Source organism: Citrus sinensis, chromosome 5 (genome assembly GCF_022201045.2).
Source record: "Citrus sinensis cultivar Valencia sweet orange chromosome 5, DVS_A1.0, whole genome shotgun sequence".
In the NCBI taxonomy this organism is placed as follows: domain Eukaryota; kingdom Viridiplantae; phylum Streptophyta; class Magnoliopsida; order Sapindales; family Rutaceae; genus Citrus; species Citrus sinensis.
This window is the reverse complement of record NC_068560.1, coordinates 33,336,342-33,352,222: the sequence shown is the minus strand read 5'-3', so window position 1 is coordinate 33,352,222 and position 15,881 is coordinate 33,336,342. Positions and strand designations below refer to the sequence as shown.

Here is a 15,881-nt window from a genome sequence, read left to right as displayed (position 1 = left end):
GTAGTTGTGACAGTAAATTGTATAGTTTGCTTATGCAACAAAAGATAGACTCCTATACTATTCTTGCTTAAGCTTGACTATAAAGACGTTGCCGTTGAAGCTTGTGACCTAGGACCTTTGCTTATTTGCTTGAGTTATTGACTTCTTTATCTAATAGCTTCCTCTAACTTGATCTTAGGCTTCTTCTTCTTTTGGCTTCTTTATTGGTTTCTCTCTTGTCTTGCTTCTAGTTGCTGAGATGCTCCGTTCTATAGTGCTGCTGTTAGTTTGTGTGGAAGCTGATAAGAAAGAATGTGGCAGTTTAGACTTCAAACTTCAGATCCTTAGATGAGACTCTTGGCTGATCGGCCTTGATCACGTGAGACGTCTTGGCTAATTAGTCTTAATCATGTGAGAAATTGCTACATGAGGATTGGGGTAAGTTTAGTTTTGTTTGAGTTGTTAAATTGAGCTATCTGAGAGGCTAAGGCTCTGTTTAATATTGAGGTATTGTAAATTATAGTTGCTGTGAAAAAAATTGTAAGTATAAAATAAAAATTAATAGCATGTAGTAAAAATATTTTTTAAACAATAATTTTGACAAAATTAATAAAAATATAATAAATTTTTTTATATATTGTATCAACTTAACTACTAAATTATAACAGTTAATATTTGTTAAACATTTTAATACTATAACTTTCAACCTCAATTCTAGAATCCAAGTTCGGTTTAGTTGATGGGCTATTGTTGAATAGGCTTGCACCACTTGGCTAACTTCCTCAATTCACCTACTTTTCTATTTGTCAATTTGTCAATACATCGTGATGCTCGATTTGATTTATAATAATTATTGGGTGGTCAATCAATGACATAGCTTCCGTTTGAGGCAGCTGCTCCCTATGTTTTATTAAAGGAGATATTCTCTTAAAATATAGGGTGAGGTGCAGCTGCACTATGGCAGCGCAGTTGCCCCAAACGCAACCATAAGCTTAATAATAAACACTTGTAAAAATACTAAATTAACTATTATTCTGAATAATTTGTATCTATATCACTTTCTTTTTTAAATTAACGAATATGAATTAGAAATAAGTAGAGAACAATGTATAATTAATCCAACTGAATTAGAAGCTAACTTAGTTTATAAAAATTCTCTTGCAATCTACCTTTTAAAATAAAGCATTTCGTTGATGGTTTCGAGTAGCTCTTAGTGACCTTTTGATGACAATGAAAAGGAGAAAACTATGTTCTTATGTGATAAAAAGTACTAACGTAGGGCGCTAGATACTATTTACTGTTGTCATAGAAACGAGGGTTTAGTGGTCATTGCATAAAACGACAGCGTTTAATAATTTCGTTGAGACGAATATTGCCCCTATAGTTGAGACATATTACCGAGTCTACCCGCCACTAGAGTCATTGTTGATTTATTTTCGCTTGAGATTCATTCACATACGTGACGCATCAGCGAAGGAGAGACGTATCAACTAACGAGATCGGATCGGAGGGGCTAGGGTTTTTCAAAGGTATGCTTCTGTACCGTCATTTCTGTTTGGTTCTGAGAAAATGTAGTCAAGAAGCGAAAATTGAAAATTTCAGCCTTTTTTATTACTTGAACTCGCTGTCAACTCAAGCACTGCTAAATATTGCATTCCAAAATTTTAATTTTTCGTTAGAATTCCAACTGAACTAGGTTCGACATTTTCGATCAGGTGATTATTTGCATGTGATCCAATTAAGACCATTTCGCACTGAATTTCTCTGTGAATAGATTAGTTAGTATCTTCTTATAAAATTTTTGTGAAAATTCGATGTTTCTTTTTCATGGTTATTGTGCATTTTGTTATGAGAATTGAGATCATTATGTTGTTCTCAATTAATATCTAAATTACCGAAAATAAGTGATATTATGCATTAAGTGGTAAAAATAAACAGCACCTTAATGTTTGTGATTTTTTCATTTGGAGCAGCTAATGCAAAGGTTGAAAGATTTCTAGTTTATATTGAGGGGCTCATTATTGTACTGATGTATTTATTTATTTTTTTTCTTTTTTGTGCGTGCGAGTTAGGTTCGGCTGAAAAATCATTGAAAACATATTTCTGTACAAATGATTCATGAATTAACAATGCTTCATTTACGTGCTTTTTTTTAATCATAAAAATCATTTTTTTGCATGCAAAACTCTGCTTCATTATTGTTATTATGTGTGCTGAAAGCATCTAAACCACTGGAGAATATTCACATGCCACAATTTTAAATTATTGGATTTTTGTTGCTTCTTATTATTTGAACTAGAGTTGATGACAGGCAAGGCATCAAGTCTTATTGACCATGGCTTTGTACTTGAAGGATTAATGGCTCAATTTTAAATTATCTTACATTAAAAATTTGCCAACTAAAACATGATGTAAACACACTTGGTCTTTTTTTGTTTTTTGTTGAAGTAGGAAACTATTTATCTGATGTTTTGGATATTGTTTCTGCAATTTGAAGGCCATGGCTGGGTCTGGGAGTTCGATGCTCTATTCATTTCTTATGTTTATTGTCATCCTCTCTCTTCAACAAATGTATAGAGGGAAGCTGGCATCAACGGAGTTGTTTACGATTCTTGGAGGCTTCATCAGCTCACTCATATTCCTTGTGTCACTGACGGTAATAAGATTTCTTCAATCAGTAGGTTTTGGTTATTCTTCTTACCCTCAAAGAAGGGAAAAAGATATGTAGGCTTAAATGACCTAATTGCTGCAATTCCAGTTCATTGAGTGATAGATATATGTTACCCTTGGTTGCTTATGACTGAATCAAGTATTATATTGATTTATTTGTCTCAACAGCATGTGATGGGAGCATTATGTTTATGATAACTTATCAAAGATACACTTTCTATGGCAAGAGGCATTTTGGGGTTTGAAACTTGAATTTTCTTTTATGATGAATAAGAACTTTATTCAAAGGGAAAAGGTAGTAATTGAAGTACACAGGACTTATACGAAGTGAGTCTTTGAATGTAGATGTCTATTTGGACTTTTAATAAAGAATACAATCAGCATGTTAGACAACTCAAAATTCCCTGAATGGTAATTTCTTGGAAAGAATCTGCATGTTCAAAAGTAAGATTTTGTTTTGGATGATCTTTTCGGTTGATGATTTCCTTCTCTCTCCTACATTTTTACCCTTTCTTCTACTAATATTGTGTACAAAGGAAATAACTTTATTTCACTGAAACCCACATATTTGTTCAATTGCTAAATTGGTGCAGTATGTATAATTCTCTTTGTTTGAATATGTCAATTTCCAGCCTCCTAGCATTTGACTTGGATTTAGTTATTAATATGTGTTGCCATGAATTGATGGTGATTTCTGCTGTGAATTGATCAAATTTATATTCTTCGCTTTTTATGGTCAATTATCTTCATTCTAGAACATGATTGATGGAAATTCTTGTATTCTACAACTTCAAGTTGTTATTCTTATCACGTGGCTCATATTACTCAATCATAACTTGTAATATGTATTAGCTTGGTTACTGTTTTTGCAGTTCATTGGAAATTTTCAGGAAACAAGTGGTATGAAGACTGGATGGGGTGCTGGTGAGCACACTTAGTTTATGTATTCTGTTCACAGTTTGTTTCCCTGGAGTAATGAGATAATATTGGTAACAACCCAGAAAATGAACAAAGAGGAAATCTTTCAAGTATTACTGCATTTAGAATCTAGATTTATCTTCCAGTGCAGGTGTAGACTAGCTCATATCAGAGTGCTCAGGCTCCTTAGTTGCAATCTTTGTTGTTTCAGAAATAACTTAAACAATTGTTTTCGTGATTTTCATTTTGCAGTTATAGTGGCGGAACTGATTGCTCTGATTGCTGCTAGCACTGTTCATCGAGTCTGCATTACAACATGGTACTCATTAGATATATTAATTATGTATTTTAAATTGAGATTTATCAATGCGTGCTTCGGAGAATAGTTTTCCAATTGTTTAACAGTACATATTTGTAAGTTTGAATTTGTAACATAAAATTCCAAGAACATATATTGGTTATCTGTGATTGGCAAGCAGCCAGATCTTGAAATTTAGTGATCGGTGTTTAACTTTATCCTTGTGGTGAACTTGTAATGAAAGAATAGCTCATCAAATTTTGATGTTAGAAATAAGCAGTCTCTTTACAATTAGGAAAATTGTCATTCTAATTGTTTTGAGTAATAGTGTTGGTGTAAGTGATTCACCTTCTGGGTACACAAGAATATAAATATAGGAACTTGAAAAGAGAACTTGGTGGTAGATTCTTGATAATTTTTGAGTTCAGGATTCAGTACTTCATAGTTAAACTCTTATAATAAACTGAATCTAACAATACAAATGTTTTAAAAATTTCAATGCAGTTTCTTGTTCTCAGCTGGACTGCTGTACGAGGTCAACAAGCTTTCAGGGATGATGATTGCCAGAAGTGAATCCAAAACAAAAAGGCATTGATGATGCCGGATAAATTACAAGAGGTTTTATCATCTTATCTTTGTATCCATAATCATTTTTTAGTGTAGCGGATAACTATCAAAAACGAAAAATTACTGATACTTTATAGTTTGTCTGACAGTGATTGTCTGTTTGATACATTTTTGTGTCCAACATATTTACAATGCCTTTTATCGTCAAGATAGTCCTTTTTGTTCTTGAAATTGGAGGTGAGCTTTGGTATGAGGTCAGATGGACACCCACACCCTCACACAAGCGGATGTGGGGGAAGAAATAATTTAACGAGTCTAGTTTTGAGGTTATTTACAATGCATCTCCTCTCATTCCTTTCAGCTTTCAAGATTATCCATTGTTTTTTTTTCTACTTATCACATTAGGAAAAAAAAAAAAGCGTTAAATGATAGCAAGAGAGAGGAAAAATGACTGATCGAGGCCGGATTGGGATTTTTCTACAATGCATCGTCGATGGCTTTGACAATTATTTTATCTTCTATTTCCTGTCGCATACAAGAAATGTAATAAATGAAGGTCCTGATAGGATCACTAATGAAGCATACACCGTTTAGTCCGCTATTTCGCTCCGAGTAAAATAGAAGTAAAATTAACGTCTGTTGGTAATGATGATGACGTGATGGCCTTCTCACCTGAATTGTCTACGTCTTTATTTAATGGTTAACGAATCTGAATTGATATTTGTATTAGATGGTTATAATCATTTGTCTTTATTAAGAATAATAAAAACCAGCCTATTCATAAGTGATATAAACTAGGATTGAAGCAGAAATATCAATGAATTTTTGGAGAGTCTAAAGAAATATCGAATAAAGGAAAGATCTGTCATTCAAATTTCATATCTATGAAATTTACGATTTGAAAATAGTATGAGCCACTGAATGGTATAAAAGCTTACGAGGACAAAATATTTGACTTGGAATAGTACATGACTGCGCCACACTTCCGTCCGCTAGTCACATTCAGGGCATTACCATATGGACAATCGATGTTTAGTGATGAAAAATATAATGAGGACAAAATTGACAAAAAATAAACCGTGTAAATTAATTGTCAACAAAAAAATATTATATGGTCCATATTCATATTTTAACCTACAACAACTACTTTTAACCCAAAAAAAGCGCTACAAAATTTTGACTTGTAACTGTACTTTTAATGTGTCAAAAAACTAGAGCACGGTTGCTTAAGTTTTAGCTCAGTGTTCATTTTATTAATATAATAATTCACAAGTGATTCTGTGATAGGGTGCCTTAATTTTAACAAAATACTAGTTGTTAGAGATTATTATTATTATTATTATTTATCAGCATTAACTAGTCGTCATAGCGTTCTGCAAGTCATCAATTTTTTATGAAAATGAGGACGCCATACTATATAGCCGGGCACATTACTTAGCTTCGTATAAACAAATACAAAACACGTGTAATTGCATTACTTAGCTTCCAATCCTTGTTACCGCAAACATGTACCGCTCACCAATCATTTTGTCCAACAAGTACAAAACACGTGTTTGTATCATTGTTTTTATCGAGAAATTTTAGTATACATGTAATATAATTAATTAATACATATATAACATATATATATATATATATATAATATGTGTAATTAAATTGAATTTAGTAATAACTCTGATGATAATTTTTTAAAATAAATATATACGTGTCTAGGTATTATAATATAATAATATTTATTGTATGACTGATATAATAGCTCTAATATATTATATAATTTCTCGTTATTATCAAACACGTTCACAAACGCCAAGAGGAGTCCACAAGAAATAATACGTACAAAACATCTGTATACAATTACAAAGTAAAATCATATAGGCATAGGAGGGACACAGGGACACACTATACATTCACAACAAATTAACCCGATTGTGTCATTTTGGCTCAATGGAATTATTGTTGCCAAATCATGCAAATTCAACGCCTCTCACCACATTAGGCTTCTTGGAAAGAGCTGCTACTGCCTACTCTGACTGCCCTTCCATTCTCTACAACAACACTACCTACACTTGGTCTGAGACCCACCGCCGATGCCTCCAGGTGGCTTCATCTCTGTCGTCCGTAGGCATCCAGCGGGGCCACGTCGTCTCCGTCGTGGCCCCCAACGTTCCTTCCATGTACGAGCTTCAGTTTGGAGTTCCCATGTCAGGTGCAATTCTTAACAACATCAACACACGCTTGGACGCTCACAATCTTTCCGTACTCCTGCAACACAGCGAATCAAAGCTCGTTTTCGTCGATCATCTCCATAGCTCTCTTGTCCTTGAAGCTCTTTCTTTGTTTCCACGTGACACCAAAAGGCCACACCTCGTCCTCGTTGATGACGATGCAGCTGCGTCAAGTACTACTACGACATCACCCACGGTTACGGTTGACTTTATCGATACTTACGAGGGTTTTGTCGAAGAAGGAGATCCAAAGTACAAGTGGGTCCAGCCCAGAAGTGAATGGGACCCTATGGTGCTGAACTACACGTCAGGCACAACATCATCTCCAAAAGGAGTTGTCCACAGCCATAGAGGGATCTTCATCCTCACCGCTAACGCTTTGATCGATTGGGCTGTTCCGAAGCAGCCGGTTTATTTGTGGACCCTGCCTATGTTCCATGCAAACGGGTGGGGCTACACTTGGGGCATGGCTGCTGTTGGTGCCACCAACATTTGTCTACGTAGATTTGATGCATCAACGATTAGTGATCTGATCCAAAAACACAACGTGACTCACATGTGCGGAGCCCCTGTTGTGCTCAACATGATATCAAACTCTCCGGATTTCGAACCGCTGAAAACCCCGGTTCAAATCCTAACGGCCGGGGCCCCACCGCCAGCACCGGTTCTCTCCCGAACCGAGTCAATGGGTTTTGTAGTGAGTCACGGGTACGGGTTAACGGAAACGGCCGGACTGGTGGTGTCATGTGCATGGAAACCTGAATGGGATAAGCTACCTCTTGAAGAGAGAGCAAGACTGAAGGCAAGGCAAGGAGTGAAGACCGTAGGGTTAACGGAAGTTGGCGTGGTGAATCCTGAGACGGGAGAGAGCGTAAAACGCGACGGCGTCAGTCTTGGCGAAGTCGTTTTGAGAGGTGGGTGTGTGACGGTTGGCTACTTTAAAGACAAAGAATCCACGAGAAGATGCATAAGCGACAACGGATGGTTTTACACGGGAGATATAGCGGTGATGCATGCGGATGGTTATGTGGAGATAAAAGATCGCTCAAAGGACGTGATAATAAGCGGAGGAGAAAATATATGCAGTGCTGAGGTGGAGTCAGTGTTGTATTCGAACACGGCGGTCAACGAGGCCGCGGTGGTGGCTCGGCCGGACAAGTTCTGGGGGGAGACGCCGTGTGCATTTGTGAGTTTGAAGAGGGATCAAGGGTTGACCGAGAAGCCTACGGAGAAGGAGATAATAGAGTATTGCAGGGCTCGGCTGCCGAGGTACATGGTGCCTCGAAAAGTTGTTTTCTCGGAAGAGCTTCCGAAGACTTCAACGGGGAAAATTCAGAAGTATCTGCTTAGAGAAATCGCCAAGTCTATGAGTTGATCGATGATTCAATTCATTGAAGAAATTAAAGTTTTTTAATTTTTTAATTAAATTAATTAAACTGATCAAATATGTAATTTCGTATAATAAAGTCGTCTTGTTCATGCATGTATGTTTTGTTAAACGAATAAATTGCAAAAAAAGAAAAAACTAAACACATATATTACCAAGTTTTTGATTTCATCTGTTCATGAGTTTGTATCAATTTTCAATGTGCTGGCTGGACCTGGATTGTTGTTGCTCGACAGTCGCACGCAAATAATTATTAATTTTAATATAAAGTAATATTAAACTTTAATACTTACCATTTTAATAGACTGAGATTCGAAAATACAATGCTTTCGTACATCCACCCTCTTTAAATTCTTACACAAGTATATTTCATTAATATAACAGACTGAAATGGATTTCTTGATTATTTGAGAAGTAATAAATCAATAATAAGGATTCCTTTATCCTCTTTAATTTGTAGGTTGTTGCATAAAGTTTCTCGATTCGTATGAATTTTGAACTTGTCTCATTTAAGTAGGACTTGAATAATTGATCTTATGCATACATGAAAGTTCAATATAAATTTGAAATGTCAATGACTGTTTCAATTAAGTTCAGATGATAGAGATTTTTTCTCTCTTTCCTCCTAGTTTCAATAAAACACACATAAATATACTATTTGTGTATCTATTCTCTGTCATCTTATCTTGTACATTTTTCATTTGAGTTGATTACTCACCCGACTACCATATTATATCAAGAGATTTCGTGTGTACTGATAATGGAAGCTAACTATTCGTTTTCTTATAGGTTACGCGGCTGCGTTAACATTATTCTAAGTTTTGAATCTCGTCAGTTTCCATTTATGTCCACGCGTTATCGTTGTGTAAATTGATATTTTAACATTAAGCCGTTACGTGGGAGAAATTATAGATATCTCTCAAGTGCCATTCCAGTCGTATAACAAACAAATGATGTTGTGATATATATATGTTTATTTTGAAGAATTAACATGAATTAATGGTTATATAAAATTTAAATATATATGTCATACATGCATTAATCGATTGTATTACCTCTGATATATTTTATAATTTCTCATTATTTAGAAAACCGATTTTAGAATACTAATTTTTTAGAAATAGTTATTATTAATAGTTTTTTTTTTAAGTTGAGGTTGTAAATTGACAAATTCTCGGAGGATTCTAAGGTTGGAATCATATTGAGAATATAAATAATAAGTTATATGTGTACTATAAATATTTTTAACATGTCATCTATATGATAAAATTATAAGTGATAGGTCATATAGTGTTGTTCCCAAAGTAAAAATTTTACAACATATTATTTACACTCTAAAGGTATACAACAGATCACCAACAAGCACGTAGATCAGTTGGCATAGAAGTGTTCATATTAATTAAGGTCCTTGGTTTGAAATTTAGGAATGCAGTTGCGTTAAATAGAGTTTTGCCGCTCTAGTGGTTCTACCCGGCTATAAACTGGATTAGTCACTCTAGTGGTTCTACCCGGTAATAATCTGGATTAGTCGGGGTCCAATGTGGTCTTCGAATACTAGATAGTTTAATATACCAAAAAAATAAAAGTATACAACATACCATACACTTCCAATATACGATATGTCACCTATGTTTTGAATACACAAGCAATATGTGATAGACATAATATATACATGTAATTAAAACATGTCCTTTATGTGATAAATTTATAACATATAAGACCACATATTTATTTTCTTTTTTTTTCTTTTTCTTGCTTCCAACTTAATAAGATACTATGATTTTTTTTATATTGCAATTGTAAATCGACAAAAACAAATCAAGTAGACGGAAAAGTCCTATATATAAATAGAATTTTTGCTAATGGGCATATTTTTATTTTAATAAAGTAAGGATGCACTTGTTGACGCTAACTTTTTGATAAAATTGTATGACCTAACAATTTTTTGTTAATAGGTCATACAATGACACTGACATTGTATGACCTATGTAACTTTTTGATAAAGTAAGATATCTATATGTGTACTATAAATATTTTTATCATGTCATCTATATGATAAAATTATAAGCGATAGGTCATACAATGTTGTTCTCAAAGTAAAAATTTCACAACATATTATTTACACGCTAAAGGTATACAACAGATCACCAACAAGCATGTAGATTAGTTGGCATAGAAGTGTTCTATCTTAATTAAGGTCCTTGGTTCGAGACTTAGAAATGCAGCTGCGTTAAATAGAGCTTTACCACTCTAGTAGTTCTACCCAGTTATAATCTGGATTAGTCAGGGCCTAATGTGGTCTTCGGATATTAGATAGTTTAATATACTAAAAAAATAAAAGTATACAACAGATCATACTCTTCCAATATACGATATGTCACTTATGTTTTGAATACACAAGCAATATGTCATAGACATAATATATACATGTAATTAAGACATGTCCTTTATGTGATAAATTTATAACATACAAGACCATAGATTTATTTTTCTTTTTCTTGCTTCCAACTTAATAAGATACTATTATTATTTTTATATTGCAATTGTAAATCAACAAAAAAAAATTAGGTAGACCAAAAGTCCTATATATAAATGGATTTTTTTTTAATGGAGATATCTTTATTTTAATAAAGTAAGGATGACACTTGTTGACGCTAACTTTTTGGTCAACTTAGAAAATTAAATAAAATGGATGATATAAAAAACGAGACACTGAGAATTTACATAGTTCAACACTTGGCCTACGTCTATGGGTATAGAAAGAGCAATTTTTTCACTATTGAATCAGAATTATAATGAACCTTTTTTTTTTGTTTAGCTATTTGCTCATGTCCTTCTATGCATCAAATGTTCTTTCTTTATACTACAGTCTAGGTCATGATTTCTTGCTTTGGTCGGCTGTTATCACTTAATTTAGAGTTTCATCTGATGTTAAAATTCATCTCCTTCTAAAATTGATCTTTATCTTATATTAATACTTATTTTCAACATTATCTCCTTCTTTAATTGGCTTTAGGTTTTATCTTACATTAATGCTTATCTTTAATATTAATTCTACTATTTGGCTTAAATAACACTTCAAACTATCACATCTTAGATATTGGATTCAGCAACATGTCTTTCTTTTAATTAAACTCATCTCCCACAATTGTCCCCACATGTTGTCATCCTCCTAGGTTGCACTCTCCTGTAATTATATTTATTTGACTTATCAAGTGCTGTCATAATACTCTCTAGCAGTTGTGCTTGTTTAACTTATGCTCTCATGCTCTCGTGTAGTTGAGCTTAATTGACTTTTTCTTACTAAGCTTGCATGCTCTTATTCTCTGATACTCGCGTGCTCAATGGTCACATGCTCCCCTGTGGCTAAGTTCAATTGACGTTTTAAACATCCCTTTGTTTGCCTGCTCTCACACTTGCCTACTCACATGCTCTCACTTGGTTAAGCTCAATTGACATTTTAAGATTCTTACCGAGCTTACACGCTCTTATGCTCCCATGATCCTGTGCTCTCATGTTCTCATGCTCACGTGCTCTCATGCTCTCATGGTCTCATACTCACGTCTTCTTATGGTCTCAAGCTCACGTGCTCACGTACTCACATGCTTTTGATCTCTTATGCTCTGAAGTAGCTGAGCTTAATTGATTTATTGAACTTCCTACTTAGCTTACATGCTCTTATGGTCCCACACTCGTGTGGTCTTATGCTCAGGTGCTCTTATGCTCTCATGTAATTGAGCTCAATTGACATTTTAAACTTCCTATTGAGATTGCATACTTTCATGGTCTCACGCTCATGTGCTTTCATGGTCCCATGCTTATATTATTTGACTTTTCTTCTTACAACAACACTAATAGACAAAAAAGTGCAAACAAATAAACACAGTCCTAATGTGTCTCTGTGTGTGTATGTGTGTGTATATATATATATATATATATAATTTTGATAATATTTTTACTTTATTAAAATAAGAATACTTTTATTAGATAAGAACTCTTAAAGTGCCCTATTTATGAGACCTCACGAGAACATTATATTAATGTACTTTATCTCTAATCCTCATTTTGTATTTTAAGTGATATTCTTTCCCTTTTTAAAAAAAAAAAAAATACTCAACTTTATCTCATTTTAATGTTGGAATTCTTACACTAGAAATTGACTGACATTCCTTTTACAGTTTCAAATGCTTCTTAAATTTGAACTGCCAAGAAACGCATATTGGTGATTGAAATTAGGTTTGTGATTAATGCACCGTAAGTGATGCATACTTGATTAAATCTCAGTACCTTTAATTATGTAAGAATGTTTTGTATGGAAAATGACGGCTCTTGAAAAGGTTTTATCCACAACTTATTTGTTGGGACACATTATTATTATATACATTAGTATTACAGAATTTGTTTATTTATTTAATTTTTGATTAAAAGAAAAAACGACCAGAATTCCGTCCAAATGGAAATAAAGGAAGAATGATTAGATGACAGCGAGTTAAGGAAGCTGTAGGAGTGGATCCTTTCAACTGGTTATTATCCAAAGTAAAAAGATTTTTGTCAAATTGCCGCTTCCTCCTTTCCCATCAGTGAGTCAGTAGCCGGCAGCCAAGGATTGAGCAATAATGCCTTGCCTGCTCTATAATTGTCCATCATAGTGATTGATGCCAACGGCCACATGGCTCGGACTTTCTCGGACTGGACAAAAAGTTTAGAAAATAGAACAGTTTCTGATCCCATTCTCCTTGATTTACTCTGGATTGCAGTTGCTAGTCCTGCAAAAACATGCCAACAGTTGAAGAAAACAACTAATAAGCAACCAAAGAATTTCACCTTCAAGAAAAAAAAAAAAAAGTTACTTGCGCTTTGTGAGTTACATCAATAAGATAAGGCCTCAAAGGAACTTAGTACCCCAACAGCCTGAATACAAACCTTTCATCCTATAACAGAGACACATCAATCTAAACAATTAATTCCCAGTACATATCAAAGCTCAAGAGAACATGAATCAAATCTAACTACTTAGCTCTTGAGACAATATTAAAATTTCTGCAAGTAGAAAGCACAATCCCTTGCGGACAAACAATCAAAATACCTAAACAATTTGAGAATCACACAACACTCTATTAATTCTCATTTTGCTTCTTCTCAAACTTGCACGAAATACAAAAATATGCCAATTATCAATAAATTTTTTTGGTTCCTTTCTTCAGGTATGCTCATTGACTAAAAATTGTCTACTTTTCATCACCGAATAATATAACACTGCAGTCGTCAGTATCTCCACACAAGATACAGACTAAAACTGGTAATTTCAAAAAGGGAGTGAGAATTCACAAGAAGTTTAAGGGGGTAAATAGCAAGCAATCTTTTCCAAATAACAAACTAAAATATAGCCACCAGAGCAAAAAGAAAGAAAAGTAACCCGCAAATATTGATCTTTTACCCTTTGATGCTATAAACAAAAACCAGAGTCTTTTGACTCCGGATCTCTGAATCAACATCAGCAGAAGCTTTTGGTTCAACAGACAGGGTTCCTCAATCACATAAAGGCTCATTCACTAGGAGGTTCATCTTTTCCTGAAGAAATTTAAGTACATCTTCTCTACCTTCTTTTATAAGTAATTTTCTTAACTTCCCAAAAGTCTCACCAGAAGGCCGAATTCCCTTCTCTATCATATCTTCCAACAAGACACAAGAGTCAGACACAATGCCCTTGTCACATAATCCATTTATTAGGACTGAAAAGGTGTGCATACTTGGGATAAACCGCTTCAACTTCATGTATTTCCAGACTTTAAAAGCCTTCTCGAGTTCTCCCCCCTGACAAAACATTTTTATCATCATTGTGTATGTGTCTGCATCTGCCTCACACAACTTTATCATCCTGCGGAATACCCTATAAGCCTCATCTGTCTCTCCACGGCCAATTAAGCCATTTAGAATGATATTACAAGTCCTTGAGTTAGGTGCTACACCCTTGCTATTCATATCTTTTAAAACCCTGTACACATTTTTGAATTTATTAGCTTTACAGAAGGCACCAATCAAGGCATTATACATTGCAACATCAGCCTGAATTCCATTCTTCTCCATCTCTAAGAATGTATCAACAGCATCCTCAATCCGGTTCTCTACCCCGTATGTATGAACTAAAACGCTATAGATGAAAGAAGTTGGCTGACAAACCGTAGAATCCATCGACTTGACTATCCCAAGAGCTTCATCAACCCGCCCTGCCTTACAGAGAACGTCAACCATTATACCATAGGTTACTATATCAGGGTTGCAGCCTGTATCAACCATTTCTCTGAAAATTTCTCTTGCCCTGGGCAAATTTGGATCCTTTCCCCACCCCTCAAGTAGTATACTATAAGTTTTTGAGTCAGGAATGAACCGATCATTCATACAGTCAAATATCTCCTGAGCCTTCCTCACATTCTTGGACTTGCATAAAGCACTCAGTAGCCCATTGAATGCTGCTAAATTTTGGGTGACGCCATATTTCTGCATGACATTAAATGTGTAAACTGCCTCCTCCACCTTTTGAACCCGGGCATACTTTCTCATAATAATGCAAAAGGTCTCGACATTTAGCATCCTCTTTGTCCTCATGGCATTCACAAGGTCCCACATAATCTGGTACTGCCTTATCTTGGCCAGAGATTCAATCATGCTATGGTAAGCCCGGACACTGTGCTCATAATTTTGTTGCTTTTCGGCCCATTTGAAGAAACAGAATGCCAATGTACCAGCATTCCTGAATTTCTCAAGGACATCCTCAACTATTTCTGGAGATACCCTAATCCCACTTTGGTCAAGAGCAGTATCAAGCACCACCTTTGGGGAAGACAACATAATTTTACTTATACTTTTTGCTGCATCTAAAGCCTCTGTTGATGGTTCACTTGAATTGTACCTCCTCAAAAACGAGATACATCCAGAAATCATTTTGTTACGGCTGTGATATACTTTAATCATATTGTTGAATCAAACTGGATGTGGGTGTCGAAATTTATCTGAAACACAAACAAAATAAGACAAATCAACTAACATGATGAAACTAAATCATCAAATCACCCCAAAAAATAATTCAATATGGTGGTTCATATTGCTCAATCCAATGGGCTCCAAGCCATTTCAATATCAAGGAACAGATGTCTCATATATGCAAAGCAACCACTAACATAAACATGTCGTACTGAATTAACAAAATCATGGAAGCATAATTACAAAGTTTCACTGAATCTCTACAACGGTAACACTAAAATGCTTAAGGGGGTAGTTCATTTTGACGAAAATAATAAAAGACCTAAGCACATAAATTTTAATCAAGTTCTAAATGCTGATTTTTATAGAGCAATAAAACTAAAATCAGCACGATACGGAGCAGTTAGCAAGTTATCACTTGTAATTTAAAAATAAACGTTAAATCAGCCACTTAACAACAAAATTTGAAATGAAAATCAGATTGAGAATCACCGTAAGTCGGTCCAAGCTGCAGAAATGGTTAATTTTGGGAAACGACGTCGGTTCTGCAAGAGCAGACTCTCTCTTTTCAGTCGCCGTTTTTATTCAGGCAAAACCCAAATAAACCCACAACAAAGTTTATAGCAATTGCAAAGTACAATAAGAGACCAAGTTAAAACCCGATGCCATAAAGACAAGAAGTAAACTTTTCCTTACCTTCCTGCTTCAGAGAGCAGTAAGAACTTGTATTATTTTTAGCAGTTGAGTTGAGTCGTCCTCTATCACCAAAATGTCAGTGTCTCTTTTTTTTTTTTTTTTTTTTTTAAATGAAGAATTGAGTTTTTAGGTAAATCAGGGATGTTTTTGGAATGGAATG

At 34.6% G+C, this 15,881-nt stretch overlaps 3 protein-coding genes across 8 annotated transcripts; 2 read left to right on the top strand and 1 right to left on the bottom strand.

Moving 5' to 3' along the window:
* Nucleotides 1-1,343: 1,343 nt before the first annotated feature.
* Nucleotides 1,344-4,663, top strand: LOC102620704 (uncharacterized). Of its 2 annotated transcripts, none has more exons than XM_006472777.3 (5): nt 1,344-1,508; nt 2,477-2,635; nt 3,522-3,573; nt 3,820-3,886; nt 4,370-4,663. In XM_006472777.3, the coding sequence occupies exons 2-5, from the start codon at nt 2,480-2,482 to the stop codon at nt 4,458-4,460; spliced, it is 366 nt and encodes a 121-aa protein (XP_006472840.2). In that variant the 5' UTR covers nt 1,344-1,508; nt 2,477-2,479; the 3' UTR covers nt 4,461-4,663. The 2 variants fall into 2 exon arrangements, with proteins under 2 accessions (XP_006472840.2, XP_024952846.2); XM_025097078.2 differs by lacking the exon at nt 1,344-1,508 and adding an exon at nt 1,536-1,694.
* A 1,555-nt stretch (nt 4,664-6,218) lies between these two features.
* Nucleotides 6,219-8,207, top strand: LOC102620431 (2-methylpropanoate--CoA ligase CCL4-like). Its single transcript, XM_006472776.3, has one exon. The coding sequence runs from the start codon at nt 6,377-6,379 to the stop codon at nt 8,030-8,032; it is 1,656 nt and encodes a 551-aa protein (XP_006472839.2). The 5' UTR covers nt 6,219-6,376; the 3' UTR covers nt 8,033-8,207.
* Nucleotides 8,208-12,371: 4,164 nt separating this feature from the next.
* Nucleotides 12,372-15,872, bottom strand: LOC102619580 (pentatricopeptide repeat-containing protein At1g77360, mitochondrial). Of its 5 annotated transcripts, none has more exons than XR_008054937.1 (4): nt 15,722-15,827; nt 15,518-15,570; nt 13,482-15,054; nt 12,372-12,810 (listed from the first exon to the last, which is right to left on the bottom strand). XR_008054937.1 is itself a non-coding variant. In XM_025096799.2 (2 exons), exon 2 carries the CDS (start codon nt 15,014-15,016, stop codon nt 13,574-13,576), a length of 1,443 nt encoding a protein of 480 aa, XP_024952567.2. In that variant the 5' UTR covers nt 15,017-15,054; nt 15,518-15,715; the 3' UTR covers nt 13,216-13,573. The 5 variants fall into 5 exon arrangements, 1 of the variants encoding a protein (XP_024952567.2); XR_008054936.1 differs by lacking the exon at nt 15,722-15,827 and adding an exon at nt 12,913-12,975 and having other exon boundaries at nt 15,518-15,715; XR_008054938.1 differs by lacking the exon at nt 15,518-15,570 and having other exon boundaries at nt 15,722-15,872.
* Between the last annotated feature and the right edge of the window lie 9 nt (nt 15,873-15,881).

Bases quoted from the DNA above. Each gene is read 5' to 3' on its own strand.
- LOC102620704 (XM_006472777.3), top strand. From the start codon at position 2,480: ATGGCTGGGTCTGGGAGTTCGATGCTCTATTCATTTCTTATGTTTATT. The intron at 2,636-3,521 runs GTAATAAGATTT...CTGTTTTTGCAG, and splicing joins TATTCCTTGTGTCACTGACG to TTCATTGGAAATTTTCAGGA. The intron at 3,887-4,369 runs GTACTCATTAGA...ATTTCAATGCAG, and splicing joins CGAGTCTGCATTACAACATG to TTTCTTGTTCTCAGCTGGAC.
- LOC102620431 (XM_006472776.3), top strand. From the start codon at position 6,377: ATGGAATTATTGTTGCCAAATCATGCAAATTCAACGCCTCTCACCACA.
- LOC102619580 (XM_025096799.2), bottom strand. From the start codon at position 15,016: ATGATTAAAGTATATCACAGCCGTAACAAAATGATTTCTGGATGTATC.